The following is a 17,929-nucleotide window of genomic DNA, read 5'->3' as shown; positions in this document are numbered from 1 at the left end:
GCCTGGTCATGGACAGTGAAAAAGCAGGGAGTGGATGAGAGCTGAAGACAGAGGACGGGTGCGCGATTGTTGATCCGGGAGAACAGAAATTGCTGGGTGGCGCCATTTCACCACTTCCACGCATGCGCATACGCACCTCCAAGCGCGGCAACAATCCACCCCAGTAGGCTAGCAGCACCATCTAGTGGACAGCGGAGCTGTTACACTGAGCCCCGCCCAACTGGGCCAACTTCGCTCTTCAAGAACACAAGTCTCACTGCCGGCTTAGTTTATGGACTAAAAAGCGCTACATAGACTGACTTCTAGGGGAAAACAAAGCAATTTCAGTCCTACTTCAATCTGTCAGCAGGTCCATCTATTCAATTTCTTTCTTTTTTTTTTCTTTTTCTCTTTTACACTTCTTCTCTTTCTTGAATACAGAAAGAGAAAAAATTCATTTTTTTTCAACTTTTATTAGAATATTTTTCTTTAATTTTTATTACTATATTTTTTACTTTTGTGTAAATTTTTTCAAATCCTATTTTACTTCCATCACTATTTTAGTCTACTTCATTGTACTCACCTTTTCAAATTTTCAAACAATTTCCTTTTTTCTTTCTTTTTCTTTTTTTCTCTTTTTCGTTTCTTTTCTTTTTCTTGAATGCAGAAAGAGAAAAAATTCATTTTTACTTTCAATTTCTATTTAAAATATTTTTATTTAATTTTTTACTATATATTTGCTTTTATGTAAATTTTTTCAAATTCTATTTTACTTCCATCATTTTATTTTAGTTTACTTCATTGTATTCACCTTTTCAAATTTTCAAACAATTTCCTTTTTTTCCTTTCTTTTTCTTTTTTCTCTTTTTTGTTTCTTTTCTTTTTCTTGAATGCAGAAAGAGAAAAACTTCATTTTTACTTTCAATTTCTATTTAAAATATTTTTATTTAATTTTTTAACTATAGTTTTGCTTTTATGTAGATTTTTTTCAAATTCTATTTTACTTCCATCATTTTATTTTAGTCTACTACAGTGTATTCACTTTTCAAATTTTCAAACGATTTCTTTTTCTTTTTTTATCTTTTCTCTTTTTTGTTTCTTTTCTTTTTTCTTAAATACAGAAAAAGCAAAAATTCATATTTATTTTTAATTTTTATTAAAAATATTTTTCTTTAATTTTTTTCTACTATATTCTTTACTTTTGTGTATATTTTTTCAAATTCTATTTTACCCCATCATCTCATTTTAGACTACTTCAGTATATCCATTTTTTAAAATTCTCAATTTCCTTTTTTTCCTTCCCCCCCCCTTTTTTTTCTCTAATCTGTCAAACCACTTTCAACACCCAGACCAAAACACACCTAGGATCTAGCATCATCTATTTGATTTTTGTGTGTGTATGTGTGTGTTTAATTTTTAATTTTAATTTTTTTAATTTCAATTTTTCTACCTCATTAATTTCTTTTCTCCCTTCAAAATGACAAAACGAAGGAATTCACCCCAAAAGAACGAGCACAAAAAAAACGACAGCCAGGGACTTAACCAACGCAGATACAAGCAAGATGTCTGAACCAGAATTTAGAATCACGATAATAAGAATACTAGCTGGAGTCGAAAATAGACTAGAATCCCCTTCTGTGGAGATAAAAGAAGTAAAAGCTAGACAGGATGAAATAAAAAATGCTATAACTGAGCTGCAATCACAGATGGGTGTCGCAGTGGCAAGGATGGATGAGGCAGAGCAGAGAATCAGTAACATAGAGGACAAACTTATGGAGAATAATGAGGCAGAAAAAAAAGAGGGAGACTAAGGCAAAAGAGCACGATTTAAGAATTAGAGAAATCAGCGACTCATTAAAAAGGAGGAACATCAGAATCATAGGGTCCCAGAAGAGGAAGAGAGAGAAATAGGGGTAGAAGGGTTATGTGAGCAAAACATAGTGGAAAAAGTTCCTAACCTGAGGAAAGACACAGACATCAAAATCCAGGAAGCACAGAGGACCCCCATTAGATTCAACAAAAACTGACCATCAACAAGGCATATCATAATCAAATTCACAAAATACTCAGGCAAGGAAAGAATCATGAAAGCAGCAAGGGAAAAAAAGTCCCTAACCTACAAGGGAAGACAGATCAGGTCTGCAGCAGACCTATCCACAGAAACTTGGCAGGCCAGAAAGCAGTGGCAGGATATATTCAACATGCCGAATCAGAAAAATATGCAGTCAAGAATTCTTTATCCAACAAGGCTGTCATTCAAAATAGAAGGAGAGATTAAAAGTTTCCCAGACAAACAAAAATTAAAGGAGTTTGTGACCACTAAACCAGCCCTGTAAGAAATGTTAAGGGGGACTCTCTGAGGTGAGAAAAGATAAAAATAAATAAATAAATAAATAAATAAATAAATAAATAGATAGATAAATACCAAAAGCAACAAAGATTAGAAAAGACCAGAGGACACCACCAGAAATTCCAACTCTACAAGCATCATGATGGCAATAAATTCATATCTTTCAGTACTCACGCTAAACATCAATGGACTCAATGCTCCAATCAAAAGACATAGGGTAACAGAATGGATAAGAAAACAGGATCCATCTATATGCTATTTACAAGAGACCCACTGTAGACCTAAAGACACCTTCAGATTGAAAATGAGGGGATGGAAATCCATCTATCATGCTAATGGTCAACAAACAAAAGCCAGAGTAGCCATACTTATATCAGACAATCTAGACTTTAAAATAAAGACTGTATCAAGAGATGCAGAAGGGCATTATATCATAACCAAGGGGTCTATCCACCAAGAAGACCTAACAATTGTAAACATTTATGTGCCAAATGTGGAAGCACCCAAATATATAATATAAAGCAATTAATCACAACATAAAGAAACTCATTGATAGTAATACCATCATAGTAGAAGACTTCAACACCCCATTCACAGCAAAGGATAGATCATCTAATGAAAAAATCAACAAGGAAACAATGGCTTTGAATGACACACTGGACCAGATGGACTTAACAGATAATTCAGAACATTTCATCCTAAAGCAGCGGAATATACATTCTTCTCCAATGCACATGGAATGTTCTCCAGAATACACCACATACTGGGACACAAATCAGCCCTAAGTAAGTACAAAAAGATTGAGATCATACCGTGCATATTTTCAGACCACAATGCTGTGGAACTCGAAAACAACCACAAGAAGAAATTTGGCAAGGTAACAAATACTTGGAGATTATAGAACATCCTACTAAAGAATGAATGGGCTAACCAAGAAGTTAAAGAAGAAACTAAAACTAACCCTAACCCATAAGAAACCACAGGCTTTGGATTGCTCATCTGATGAACAATTTCCAGAGGGGTGTTTAAGGTATGAGGGGCACAAACACTGGGGACAGAGCAGCTCAAGGGGTCCCATCTTTGTGTGTAATGAGCTCACCCCAATAGGTCTGGTCTGGCTGGGCCTGGGGGTTGATGTCTCTGCTGCGGGGGAAATACAGAGACTTCTGAGTTTAGGACCTCTTCTCTCTGCAGGCAGGACCTACCAATGCCAAGTTGCTCTGTGGCTGAGGGGGTCGCAGCAGTTCGCCTAAGTACCACCTTTCAGAGCTGAGCAAACCAAGACCCTCACCAACACGCTGTGGCACTGAACGGAGGGTTGGCATTCTGTCAGCTGTCATTCTGTTCTTAAGCTTCCTCACCCTCTCACTTTTGCCATGACTCTGTGGTAGAATTATCAGCTGGGGCAGGAGGTGGGTATTTGTTGTGTTTGCAATATGATTATTTCACGAGTTAGTTTCCCGAAGGTGCATCCACCTGCAGAAGGCAAAGGGATCCAGGCAGCAGCCACAGAAGACAGCACAGCTGGTACATCCCCAGCTGTTGAAGCATCGGTCGGCAGTTGCACGGAGCGGGGGGTGTGGGGGTGGGGGGAACCCAAGACACTAGATGAAGACGCAGGAACAAAAAGGCATTTCTTCCCTGCCCTGTGGCGGTAGTGTAACGCTCTCCCTGCTCCCACATCGCCCTCTAGAGTCTATTCTTAACGTAACAACCTGAAAGATCGTTTCAAACACAAGTCAGATCAGGACACATCTCTGCTCAGACCCCTCCCGTGGCTCCTAAATTCCCTAGAATAAAAGGCAAAGTCTTTGCAGTGACCACAGCGCCCTCCATAATCTGTGCCCGCACTACCTCCCTGAGCTCATCTCCCCTCGTGCCCCTGACCCCTCATTTACTCCAACCACGTTAGCATCCTGGACCATCCTCAAATACTCAGAGCACACTCTGACCTCAGGTCCTTAGTCCTGGAAGTTTCCTGGGTCTGGACCGCTCTTCCCATGGACTGTCACATGGCTCATACCCTCCTTCATTCAACTCAGTACTTGAATGATGTTTAATGAAAGACCTTCCCTGAACACCCTCTGCAAAGAAACCACACCCACCTCAACCCCCACCTTGGGGTTCACCAGTCCTCTTACCCATCTTTGAGTTATCACTTGACATGATATACATGGTAAACATGAGTTCATTCACACACACACACATGAACACACATACACATGCACACACACGTACACACACAGATACACACACACACACACAACCTCCTTGGTACCAACCTCCCACCATCTATACATAGTAGGCACTCAATAAATATTTCCTGGGTGAGCAAATGCCTCTGCTTATGTTGTTCCTCAGTCAGGGCTATCCTCTACTGGCCTGTTTTTAGAACTTCAGTTTTTTGTGTATAACCTCCTATCATCCATCCAACCCGAAGCCTGCACTTTCCTGCCGAACAGATGCTTGTTTCTGCAGATGCTTGTTCCGCAGACCAGCCCTTGGGACTGGAGATGGGGTGCAGAGGCATCAGCAAAGCAGTTTGCTGTTGGAAGTAAGAGAAAGTAAAGGCGGGAAGAAACTCTGCCCTGAACTCTGGGGGTGGGAGGGGGTCAACAGGACTGAGGGGTTCTGGGAGGTTCCACGAGAGTGACAGTCCCATCTGGAGCCAGCAATTTATCAGGACTCCTGGCCCTGGGAGCCACCACCACCCCACGCCCCCCCCCCCCACCCCGGCCAAAACTAAGCATGGCTGTGGTCTGGCTACATAATAAATAGCTCATCGAGACCTGGAAGAGGGGAGGAAGGGGCCAGTTCAGAGCAGTCCCCCCTTCTTTCCTCTTCACACCCCTCAACCAAAGACCCTCAGAGTCCCTGGTCTGCAGCAGCCACTCAGCAGCAAAAGTTGATCAGAGGAATGTCCTAGGCTGGGGGCTCCTCCAAACCCACCCATTTTCTCACGTGACCCACTCTACCCCTTAACCTTCTTTTTCCAGCAGAGTTCTTCCTGTTCATCACTGGGATCCTTGGTAACTCCAGGAACCCTGGTTCTCCCCACCTCATCTTCCCCAGGAGGCCCGTGGGCCGGGACCCCCTTAAAAAAGTCCCACCCCCACTTAAGTTTCTGGTGGAGGCCCTGAGGGTCCATCTCCCTCAGACCCCAACTCAGGGTGGCCCCGGGCAGCCTTCTCATGCAGTAAAATCTCAGCCACCAGGTCTGATATGCTGTTGGTGGCACTTCATTTGAGTTAAATTGGGAGCAGCAAATTTGCCCGCTGGCCCTGGTCAGTGGGGAGCTGGTAGCAGCTGCCTGGAGCCCTGGGTTAGGGAAAGGAGGAGCATGAGCGATGCAGGTTTGCAGAGTGGGTGCCAGAGGGGAAGATGGCATGCATACAAAAGGCATACCTCTGCCATCCCTGGGTTAGACGGGACCCTGCCTAGGGCTCTCTCCCCGTACAAACCTGGGGAAAGTGAGGAGAGAGTGGCGGGGGTGGCAGCCACACATTTGGTCCCATCATGGGGCTTCTACGGAGCCCATCTCTGGATGCCTTTGCTGCTGCCCGCAAGGGCTCAGGCGACTCAAGCCTGGGCAGGGACAGAAATCAGAAAAGAGAAGGCTACACTGCCATCTATCGCCAAGGGACAGCCTTATGCACTGAGCACCCACAGGTCCATGTTCACCTTGCATCCCTAACGGGGTGGATGGAGAAGCCCTGGGTCTTTCCTGGTTCATGGCCTGGGGCAGGGACTCACAAGAGGATGAGAAGGATAAGACTGGCCAAACACCAAACCACCAAGATCTTCTGTCTCCAGACCATTGCCCTCAAGCTGCCCTGACCTCTCACATCCAATGGTGGGTAGAGCAGAGAAGGAGATAAAAGCTGTCCTGGGGTGGGCAGAGGAACATTGAGAGAAGGGGATAAAGAGAGAGGGGCATGGAGGGAGAACAGAAAAAAAAAAAGTCAATGAGGAAACAGAAAGGGGCAGAGAGAGAGCAAGGGGAAGAGAGAGAAAAGAGAAAGGGATGGTGGGGAAAACAGGGAAAGAGAGAGAGAGAGGGAAAGAAAAGGGGGATAGAGGGTGAGGACTGAGACAGGGCTAGGTCTCTGAAAGAACACAGAAGAAACTGGTAGAATTGGTGCCTCCGTAGGGCGCGGGGCAGGGGGAGGAGGTCAAGGGTGAAAGACCCTTTTTGCTGTTGTCGTTTTCACCTTTTGGATTTTGGTCCATGTGACTGCATTACTTGTACGAAATAATGGTTTGATTTAAAAAAACCAGTTAAGGGGCGCCTGGGTGGCTCAGTCAGTTAGGCATCTGACTCTTGATTTCGGCTCAGATCGTGATCTCACGTTTCGTGAGTTCAAGCCCAGTGTCAGGCTCCGTGCTGGCGGCATGGAGCCTGCTTGGGATTCTCTCCCTCTCCTCTCTGCCCCTCCCCCCTCTCAAAATAAATAAACATTAAAATAAATAAATAAATAAATAAACAAACAGATAATGAAAACCAATCAAAGGACCCCAGTTTTGCCAACTTCTGTCCATGTGGCCGCAAGCAAGTCACTTGCTAGACTCCTGGGCTAGAACACGGGACTGTCATCAGCTACATCGAGGGTTGTTTTATGGCTCCAGGAGATCTCGCAAACAAGTCTCCCAGCCCTGGGTCCGGGGCACAGAGAAGTGTTGCAGGCCCCGGCAATGAATGGGAGTGACTTTGGAAGCATTCCATCCCATCTCTGAGCCTGTTCTCTCTTCCACGTCCCTCCCGCCGAAAGGACAACCACCAACCTCCCCAAAGAAAACGCTATTATACGAGTAGTACACGAGCCAAGCCCTGAGTGTATGTTCACTGTCTCAGAGTTGATCCCTCCCTGGACTTCATGCCAGGATGACCTGGTCGCCACCACCCCCTCCCCCACCCCACCCCACCCCACCCCACCCCCCATCAATCCAGAGTCAGGGGAGACAGGGACAGAAAGGTTAAGAATGGAGGCCATGGCCCTTCCCCCAGTGCTGGAAACGGTCACTTTATTGGTTGGAAAAGACAGAAGCTGTGCTCAGCTCTGGAGGGAGTGCAGAAGCCAGAAAGAGGGGAGCCCAGCTGGGCTGGAGCCAGGCAGGGCCGGGCAGAAACTTCCACTCCCCCACTCCTCGGGTGGTGGTGGCTAGAGCTGGAGGAAGAAAACCATAATAATACATCAACAGCAATACGCAAAATACTAGACAAGAAGACAGAGCTTAAATTCTGGACCAAACCCCCCCGACTCCCCCCTTCCAACACACACGCACAGCAAAGCCTCACCTTCCTGAGGCCCTGGGGCTCTGCCTGCACTTCTCTGCACGTCCTGGACTCACCTCTTCTGCTTCACACCTGCCCGGGACATACCTGGGTAACCGTGGCCCAATTGACCGCTGGGGCCTTCCTGAGGGACAGCCATCATTTATCTCCCTCAAAGCCCTTCTGCTGCCAGGAAGTTAGAACGTCTCCATTCCTTGGGTTAAGCTGGGATTCGCTGGTCAAGGAGATCTTATTGATCTCATTTTACAAGCAAAATAATTGCAGCCCCGGGAGGTAAAAAGGCTAGTGAAGTGAAATCCACACCCGGGTCTTCCTGGCCACCAAGTCCAGCCACCTACTGGCAGTCAGGGAGGCAGGAGATGACTGGCATCACTGGAGAGCTCTGGGCCCCTGGAGACCGTGGTTCCCTCCCAGGCACTGAAGGGACACCTTGAAATAGCACCCACAGGGCCTCAGGCACACCCTCCCCTCTCTGTAGCCTCAGTCCTCTCACCTGGGCAATACCGGGCCCCACCAGTGACCTGTCAATCCCCCGGGGTGAGGGCTTATCAAGGCAGCCCCACCATCAATACTGAGATGTTAACCAAAGGGCACTTCCAGGTTCTTGCTCCCCCTGCACCTCACCCCACAACCGACCTTCCAGTCGTCCCTGAGGACTGGCCAGGATCATCCCTCTGCCAAGCCTGCTCCCTCCCACCACCACGCCACCTCCCACCCCATGAGGCTTTGTCCTCTGTTCCCCCAGCGCTCAACCCTTCCCTCAGTGCAGCACTGATGACAGGCTCTCGGAGTGTCCGTCCATCCGTCTGCCTCAGCCACGGGGCTGCAAGCCCTGTGACGAAGGGCAGTGGACACCTTCTGCCCCAGCACCTGGCACAGAGACCTGGTCACAGTGCCCGACGTCCCCAAGGGCCAACCAAACACGAGCTTGGGGTCTTGTATTTACTTCCTCACACTTACTCTGGGACTTGATATTGTTTTATTTTTAGTTGTTACTAGAGGAAGAGAGGCTCTACAATCCTTTCCTTACATGGGCAGGGCCACCAGAGGTGGCCAGATGTGGCCCCGGCCTGCTACAGAGCAAGTGCCCCTCACACTTCAAATATACATCTGATGTCTGCCGTGTGTGTCCTGAAAAGCCACGCTTTGGGCGAAACTAAGGATCAGCCTTTGGCCTCCCACTGGCCACATGCAAAGAGCCTCTCACCTCCCCACCTGCCCCTGACACTGTCCACTGTCCTCTCTCCCAGGGCACAGCTGCTCCCCCAACTGCTGACTTTCTAAGTGCATGCTAAGGCAACAGAAGAAATCTCTTTCCCTCACAGCCCAATTCATCAGCTGTCCCCTCTGCCTTCACATACGTCCCAAACATAGCCACCTGCCTCCCCCGGTCTATCACCTCCCCGCTGACTCTCGCAGGAGCCTCCTAGCTGGTCTCCTGCTTCTGCCACTGCCCCTCTACAGCCTCTTCTCCACCCGGCAGTCGGAGCAATCATTTCCAAATCTGAGTCGGAGCACGTCCATTTCCATGGCGGCCACATCTCTGGGTCAAGACTAAAGTCCTGTAATGACCTATCAGGCCCCTAAGACATGCTCCACTTAGCCCTGGCCGACCTTCCTCTTCCTGTGCCCTCCTCGCTCTCACCCAGCCTCCTGGCTTTTCATGAAACACCAGGGATGCTCCTGCTTTTGCACCTGCTGCCCCTTGCCTGTGACACTCCCCCCAGATATCCTCACGCTCCCTCCCTCAAGTTCTGGCAAGTCTTTGTTCAAGTGCTGCCTTCTGGGTGGGACCTTCCCTGAGCATTCCTGTGGGGGAAAAACAAAAAAACCCGGCAACCCCACATCCTGCCCACCCTGCCCCACCCCTACTCCCCTTCTGTTTCTTTTTTTCTCCGGGGTACTCTTCTCCCTCGAACACTCTGCAGAATCTACTTCCTTATTTATTTTTCTTTGTTGCCCATGAACACATAAAACCCGTCAGAGTTTTTGTCTGATTTGCTCACTCATGGGCCGCCCTCAGTACCCAGAGCCGTGCATGGCACGTGACAGGTAACAGATACTTGCTGACTGGATGAAAGCAAGTAAATGGACAGACATGAACAGAGCTGTGTTCGCCAGGTCCTCCTTTTCAACCCTCTTTACCCATAGGCTTCGGTGCACTTCCTTCCCCCCACCCCCCACCCCCACCTACCTCAGAAGACGGGAGTGATGCAGGACACCTTCCCGCAACCATTGTAGCAGCATTTCAACAGGCCAGGACACTGGCTGTCCACCTTGCACTGGTCCTGGCAGAGGCCGAGCTGGGGGAAGTCAGTGTTCACGTGGGGGCAGGAACCTTGCTTTTCTGGGGAGAAAGAGGAGCAACGGGAAGTGGGCAGAGGGGATGCCGGGAGATGAACACTCCTCCCGGCACCCCCCCCCCCCCCCCCCCCGCCCAGCCCCCGTGTCACAAACAGTAGAGCTGCCCGCCTGTCTGAGCTGATCCCAGAGTCGCCTAGCAAGACCGGCTGCAGACCCCTCCTCCTCCTGCTCCCTCCATCGTCGATTTTGAAATCACAGGACGTCAGGGGGAGGCCCAGCTCTGCCTTTTCCTATCTCTGCGGCCTAACGTGGAGAGCAGAAATGTCCCAGAGCCGCTGTGCCTTCGACATATATTAACCCCTCTAATCCCCACAATAATTCTACAAGAGGGAGAGGTACTGTTAATATTTCCTCATGTTACAGGTGAGGAAACTGAGGCACCAAGAGGTTAAGTAATTTGTCTATTACGCCGCCCAGGGAGGCAGGACTGGAAACCCAGGAATCGGGCTTCAGAGTCTGCGCACCAGAACACCCTGCTGCTTCGTAAGCTGTGCACGTGTGAGGGTTTGCACACCCACGGTCTCTTCACTCACTCCATGCCCCCCCCCCAATACACTCATTCATCCATGGCTCACTCACAGACAACACCGCAGAGAAGTGCTGCTTACAGTGTTCTTGGTGTAGATCCATTACCTCCTCTAATCCTCACATCAAGTATTTCCTCTGTCGGGGCTGTTTCTAACTCTGCTCCTATCTCAGACCAGGAAAGTGAGGCACAGACAGGTGCCACCAACACCACACCGCTGGTAAGAAGCAAAACCAACACCCGAGCCCAGCCTGTCACCACCCATTTACACACACACACACACACACACACACACACACACACACTCACCCTATGCTCAACTTCCTGGGTCAAGGAGAAGGGAGCTGGGCTCAATTCCCAGAAGCCCCAGGAGCAAGCCCAGCCAAAAGTCAAACACAGGCACAGAAGTGGCTGATTAGCTGCGGAGGACAGGAGTGGCTGATTTCCTAGCACAAAGAAATCCATTCCCTTGCAAAGGGCAGGAGATCTGGATACTGGGCTTCTCTGGGACAAAAGGGAGTCGGGAAAGGGTTACCGACAAATCGCGCCACTGTGTATAGAGTATCTACTCTCCACAAACACATCTTCAGTGTGTTATTTCATTTAGCCCTCATGTTAATCCTACAGGGTTTGGGATTATTATCCCCAGTTTGCTGAAGAGAAAGCAGAGGCTTGGAGAGGCAAAGCGACTTTCTCAGGATCACATGACTAGCAGATGGCAGAACTAAGATCCTAGTCGAGGAGGCCATCTGGCTCCGTCCCTCTTCCTGCCTCAGTCTGTCCATCTGAGACAAGGGACCAGAGAAGACGGCACCTAACAGTCAGGCACTCCTTCTGTCCCCAAGGACCTCTCTCGTCTGTCTGTCTGTGTGTCTGCCTCGTGCTTCCTCTCTCTCAAGCTCCACCTCTCCTGCTGGTCCTCCTCTCTGTGCTCCAGGTTAGAGGCCTCCAGACCCAGGAGCTGCTGATGGGCAGCTGATCAGCCAGCTGATGGGCCAGTCGCCCCTCCACCTCTCCGCTTCCTTGCTCATAAATCTGAGGTCTCTAATTATAAACAGTCCCAGCCACTACTGGTATCTTGGGAGAAATAACAGAGCATGAAGATACAAGGGCTGTATCCTGGATAAAGACCAGTAATCACAATACCTGGGTACTCCAGGTCATATCCCTGCTTCTAGCCCTCAGTTTTCCCTCTGAGAAGTGAGAAGCTTGGATTCCACCTTGTCTAAGCCCATTCCCTGCTCTGATGACCGTCCCCATAGCCTGGTGGGAGGGTAAGCTCTAGCAAGGACCTTTTGTGGACCCCCCAGGTCTTCACATAGTTCCCTCTCTCTCCTTACAGTGGAAGAGATTGTGTTAAAGAGGAGGAAGGGGGAAGAGGTGCTTGGGAGGAGTCCCAACTTCCTTCAAACGAGCCTTCCAAGAAGGGGCAAAAGTTGAACTTCGCTATGACTCTTGCGGAGCTACGGAGTGACGGTGCGGCCTGGGCAAGAGCCTTTCTCTGACGCTCACAACCACATCTTTAAGATGGGCTCGGCGCTCCGCTAATTCTGTAAGGTGTCTTTCCGTCTGGACAGGGGAAGCCAGGGGAGTCTTGCCAGGCCAGGCGCTCCAAGTCCTTCCGCCAGAGCTGGGGGACGCCCCAGGGGAGGGACTCCGAGAGGCCTGAGCGCCCCAGGTGTTGGGACCCAGCCCACTCGCCTGCCCCGGGCTTCCCTGCGGCTCCAACCAGCCGCGGAGGAAACTGCGAACCGGGTGCCCTGACCTCCGGAAACACCTTCCAGCCTGTGCTTGCCCGGAAATCCGTCACGCACCGGGGAATGGAATCCGGCCAGGGGTGGGGGACCTCCCTTCCCCCCGCTCCCCCGCTGCGCTTCAGCGACGCCTTTGTCCCCCCCGCCCCCCTCTCCCGGCCCGGGGCCCCGAAAGGGAGCGCACGGCGGATCGGGTTCCATCCGTCTCCACTCTGCAGGGGTCCCTGGGTGCGGCGGGAGCGTCCCCCTGCCCCGATCCCGGCGCTCTGCCTCCTCCAGCGCACAGCGCCCTTCCCCGCCCCGCTCGGGGCGCCCCGGGGTTACCGTCGGGCAGGTGGCAGATGGTGGCGCAGCCGGCCTGGCAGCACTTGAGGTTGTCGGCGCATTGGGCGTCCGATTGGCACTCCTGCGTACAGTTCTGGTCCGCCTGCAGCTGAGGGCACACGCCCGTTTTCTCCGCTTCTCTGCCTGGGAGGCCGACGGTCAGTGGGGCCAGGAGCCCTAGTCCCGGAAGACGCCCACCTGGGGCCCCAGATCGCCAGCTCCTAGGAATTAAGTCTCTGGCCCTAGGCGCCCCCCTTACAGCCTTCAGAGGGCCCCACCTCCAGGCCCGGGGTCCCCGACACTTGTGAGTACAGGGTTTACCTAACCCTTGTCTTCAGAGCCCTCAATCCTCGGGGGACCCCCCCCACCCCGCACAGCTGAGCATCTAGAAGCTTCCGATGTGTCGGCAGAGGGTCCCCCCACCCGCCACTAAGTCTCCACCTTCAGCACAGAGCCTCTGCCCCAAATTTCAGTCTTCGTTGGTCTCCCCCACCTCCAGCACATTGGACCCCACACCTTCAGCTCCAAGGGTCACCACCTTCAGGCACCAGGGAATCCTCAAATTTTGGTCTTCATGGGTGTCCCCACTTCCGCCCCCAGGAATCCCCATTCCTCCAGCTCTCAGAGAGGCTACGTGCAGCTAGCCCCGGGCCTGTCCTGGCGCTCCGGGAGCGGCCCCTCTGGGCGCCGGGGTTCCCCCGCCCGGCTCACCTGGGACAGGGGAGAGGCCGAGCAGCAGCAGGCCGAGGAGGAGGGGGACGGCGTGAAGGCCGGGGCGGCAGACAGGCATGGTGCTGCGCCGGGCGGAGTGCTGGTGTGAGCCGCCGCCCGGATGCGGGGATTTAACGACGCGCGCGGGGAGGAGTGGGGCAGGGGTGGGGCGACGCCGGTGGGGGGGAGAGGGCTCAGCGGCCACCGCGGCCGGGCTGCCACCTCACTCCGTTTCACAATCCCCCAGGATCAGATGTCACTCTTGGCCCCGGTGGGAACCAGGAACCTGAGCAGCTTCCAGGCCTGGCGCAGCTATAGACCAGCAGCGGCCAGACCCTTGTCCCGCTCCTCCCTTCCCTCCTACCCCCTGGGGCCTGAGCACCCGGCTGCGGTGGCGAGGGCCGGGCCCCTGACTCCTGAGTTTCCCTGTAATGCCTGGAGAGGGAAGGGCAGGGCCCACAGGAAAAAGCAGTAGAGCCTGGGGATTAAGTGGTTAGATTTGGGGCAGCTAGATCAGCGTGTTGAAGGGTTGAAGGGTTAGTGATGGAGGGCTAGTGTAGTGATACAGAGCACACGGTAGGGGCTACGGAAAAAGCAGTTATTTTAAATAAATGAACCCATTTGGCACAGAAACTGAGGCCCATGAAGGTGAAACCCTTTTTAAGAGCCTCAAACCATTTTGGACATGTTTCTCTTTCCCTCACCTTGTCTTGTCCTGTCTGTTCTTTTCTCTTTCTTTCTTTCTTTCTTTCTTTCTTTCTTTCTTTCTTTCTTTCTTTCTTTCCTTCTTTCCTCCATCTCTTTTCCACACCAACACTCTGTCAGGGCTGACTGTGTGCCAGGCTCAGTACTCATGGTCTCATGGAGTCTCATCCATCTTCCCAGCAGAGCTATGAATCGAGAATTACCATTATCATCAGCTGTATATGCCAGTCAGAGATTTCGACCTTTCCCTCAAGGTCCCATGCAAAGCTCTAGAGACAATGTTCTGGACCCACATCTCCTTCCCTTCAAGCCCTTGTGGTTTTTCCCATTCCATCATAAATATTCACCAGGTGCCTACCACGTGACACATATCGGGCAAGACAGTTGGTGCAGAGAAATGGAAGGAGCCATCTGGCGTTGACTGCGCGGTGGTGGGGTCTGGGTATGATTTCATCTTCATTATGTCCCAGCTGAGGAAACTTGAATGAATCACCTCCCTGTTCTGAGCTTCCACTCTGTCATCCACAAAGATGGTGACCGTATAAGAATTCAGGGAGAACATGAATGTAATGTTACTGCCATGGACCCGCTGTGTACTCACTGAGGGCTGGGTCCACTTGATTGACATAGGAACTCCAGCCTGGACACACAGCACATTGTACATCAGCGAGTGTGAGAGCTCGATGAATGGTCCCTCCTGTAACCAACGAGCCTGGTAAGTATATACCCAAGCTTTAGAATCCAGGCTGGCAAAGGTTAGGGTTACCCAGGGCATTAGACAAGACCCTTCCTGAACCAACAATCTGAAGCTCTGTAAGCCCCAGGAGGTCTTTGCTGCTGGAGGCTAGAGGGTATCTGGGGCACCGACCATTGGGATGACCGGTGAGTAGGGCTTTGGTGACATGAATATATCAGGCCACTGTCCCCACAGATGGCTCCTGCTAAAAGAGGTCGAGAATCCCTCCCCCAACTTCCCATGCCTGTCCTGGGGAAGAGAGATGTGCCATGGGTGCAAGGGGCCAGGGCTGTTTACTGAGGTGGGAGAACAGTCAGCAGCAATGAGGCAGGAGCCAGGTGGGGGACAGCACTAGGCACACTCCCGAAACTCAGTCTAGGGCATACAAAAGGCTAAAAGCCTTTGGACCCAGTTGGCTACTGGGCGGTATTCAGCCTTGGGCACAGCTTCTTTCTTACACAGCTACCCAGGCAGGGAAACTGCCCAGCCACGCTCCTCCCCGGCCTTTACACCCCCCACCTCCCAACCCCGCCCCACCTTCCCTACTGGTTGGCTCCGGCTTCTTGCAGGAATGCCACTTAGTCTGAAGCTGAGGGGGGTTGGTAGGCCAGAAGATGGAGAAGAGTTTCCTCTGCCAATGGCCGACAGCATGAAAAGATGTTTCACTTTTGTGATCCTAGGCTCTGTGCTAAGAACGTGCATATATATATTTCCCTTCTCCATAAAAGGTAATAAGGGCAGAGGCTTTAGAACCAATACATTTGGGTCTGAGTCAGGGATTGGCCACTTCCTGGTGTTAAATAACACAAGTTAAATGGAGTAAATTTTAAAGACCTAATTAGCTTTGCTAATTGATTCATGAATGGGGCAGCATTCCATCCAGCAAGTAGAGGGGAGCTCCAAAGGGGGCTACAGAAAAGGAAAGGTTTTTAAAGGTAAAGAAGGAGCAGAAAAAAGGAAATCATTAACAAAGTATCTATTTATTGTCTTGGGCAAGGGTCACTCTCCTAAGAGAAATAGAAGGGGTGAATCCCTCAGTTTCCTAGGGCTGAGCAGGAAATTCCCATGTTGACTAGTGAAAAGTTACATGTCTAGGGGGTTGAGACTGCAGTCAGGTTGGGTGTTAAGTCTTGGTTTACTGACTTGGGGCCTGAACCTAGGTGAAGCCATTTGGGGCCTGTGGTTTTCTTTTTAAAATTACTCCCTTTTGACCAGAATCTCAGCTTAACTGAGAGATGGGCTCAAAATTGAAGGCATTAGCTCTACTCTCGGCTATTCTATAGTTCTTGAGTGAGGCTAAATGAGGCTCCACCTGTCACCTGATCCTGTGCAGACACCGGAGATCTCCAAACCAGGTTGGCAGAGGAAGAGAAGTAACTGACTTCTAGGTAGACTACTTCCTCCCAAGATGACTGATCGACTTCATACTTTAATGCATACTTTAATGGTCCTTTGGGTGGCATTCACAGGTCATGATGCTTTTGGTCGATCGCTATGATATTCACAGGTTATGACTTCAGGTTCACATGCTTTCAATTGGTCATCTTTGTTCCTTTTTTGACATTTCAGTCTCAGAGAGGTCATTTGCTTGGTGGTTAGTGGATATGAACACACATTTAAAGCTTTTGAGAGAGTATGATTATGATTACTATAAACGGGATAATTCCCAATATTTGGTCTGCCCTTCGAAGCCGTGGTCCCCAAGACTCAAGCCAATCAAAATTAAATAAGTGAAAGAAAGACCCCACTGAAGGAATCGCTCTTTCAAGCCAAGTAGCTTACTCAGTGATCTTATGTAATTGAGTTTCAACTTCCCCAGTAGTGTTCATCCAGGTATAGCAGGTGATGTCGGCCACAGCAGACATCCCCTGGTTCAGATAAAACATAATCAAGGGCTATTTTATTATCAAGAACAACTTTGGCCAGAGAGTCTAAGGTCTCTTCATTGGGCAGCTGTTGCTTTAGCAGCAGATTTTGCAACAATTTCAAGAATTAATACGTTCTTGATCACAGCCTTTATATTTATATTTATATTTATATTTATATTTATATTTATCCTTAACCAGGGAGGTAAGAACCTGCCAAAAGGAGTGAGTCCTGAATCATGAAAGCCTCTTGGTAGGTCCTTGTAACTCATGATGTAAATTTAGGGAATGTCTTATTTTGCTTATGAAACACTAGGAGCACAGTTAGATTTTCTGCTATCCTGAGATAAAAACTAGATGCTAATCCCCTTAGCAGTGACCTGGGAGATACAGATGAGGGCATTACTTTCCAGGCCAATGCCAGAGCAAAGGAAAGGAAAAGAAGGAGAAAGAGTGTCGCGTTTAATTAAAGTATGAAGTCGATCAGTCATCTTGGGAGGAAGTAGTCTACCTAGAAGTCAGTTACTTTTCTTCCTCTGCCAACCTGATTTGGAGATCTCCAGTGTCTGCACAGGATCAGGTGACAGGTGGAGCCTCATTTAGCTGTGTAATGTGGACTCAAGGGTCAATGCCTTCTAGTTTTGCAATAGTGTTAGTCATCAGGAACACTTGGTAGGGTCTTTTCCAACAGGGCTCGAGGGCTGTCTTCCTCTGATGACATTTCTAAAATACCCAGTTACCAGGCTTTAGAATGTGACCAGCAATTTCCTTTGCATTGGGATCTGGGAAGTCTCCCTTAACCTGTTGATGATAGGCTTGAGCATAAGACTTTAGAAGTTTACAGCAGCTGGGCATACTAGCATGAGACAAGGGATTGGCAGAAGGTTATACACTGATGGGATTCCAGGAAGTCTGCAAGATTTTCATTAAGGGTTGTATGATTTGTCCAATGAAGTAGGTGCTCCAATCACTGGAGATTATAGAAGGTATATCCCAAGTGGGAAACACATTTTTAACAGTTTTCTCCCTACATAGTGAGGGCATCAGCCTTGCAAGAGGGAAAAGTTTCAACCCATCCAGAACACATACAAACAATGACAAAAACGTATCGGTAACCCATACTTGGCAGCAGTTAAAAAGAAATCCAGCTGTAGGTATTCAAAGTGTCTGGAAGAAGGAGGTCTGAGGTCTCTGGAGACAAAGAGAGTTTTTCCAGGATTATGGACCCGACAAGTCAGACATTGCTGGTAAGTCTCTGCACCAACGTCCATTTATAATTTGAGTCATCTTAAAGGGCCTCTGATGGGTGAAGGAATGCAAAC

General features: G+C 49.6%; 1 protein-coding gene across 3 annotated transcripts; it reads right to left on the bottom strand.

Moving 5' to 3' along the window:
• Positions 1-7,334: 7,334 nt before the first annotated feature.
• WFDC2 (WAP four-disulfide core domain 2) lies at positions 7,335-13,434 on the bottom strand. Of its 3 annotated transcripts, none has more exons than XM_058685775.1 (4): positions 13,302-13,434; positions 12,591-12,734; positions 9,817-9,969; positions 7,335-7,494 (listed from the first exon to the last, which is right to left on the bottom strand). In XM_058685775.1, exons 1-3 carry the CDS (start codon positions 13,378-13,380, stop codon positions 9,818-9,820), a joined length of 375 nt encoding a protein of 124 aa, XP_058541758.1. In that variant the 5' UTR covers positions 13,381-13,434; the 3' UTR covers positions 7,335-7,494; position 9,817. The 3 variants fall into 3 exon arrangements, with proteins under 3 accessions (XP_058541758.1, XP_058541757.1, XP_058541756.1); XM_058685774.1 differs by having other exon boundaries at positions 12,591-12,767; positions 13,302-13,428; XM_058685773.1 differs by having other exon boundaries at positions 12,591-12,788; positions 13,302-13,425.
• Between the last annotated feature and the right edge of the window lie 4,495 nt (positions 13,435-17,929).

The sequence above is a fragment of the Neofelis nebulosa genome, chromosome 9, assembly GCF_028018385.1.
Source record: "Neofelis nebulosa isolate mNeoNeb1 chromosome 9, mNeoNeb1.pri, whole genome shotgun sequence".
Taxonomy (NCBI): Eukaryota; Metazoa; Chordata; class Mammalia; order Carnivora; family Felidae; genus Neofelis; species Neofelis nebulosa.
The sequence above is the reverse complement of the archived record's forward strand: the minus strand, read 5'-3'. Positions and strand labels throughout refer to the sequence as shown.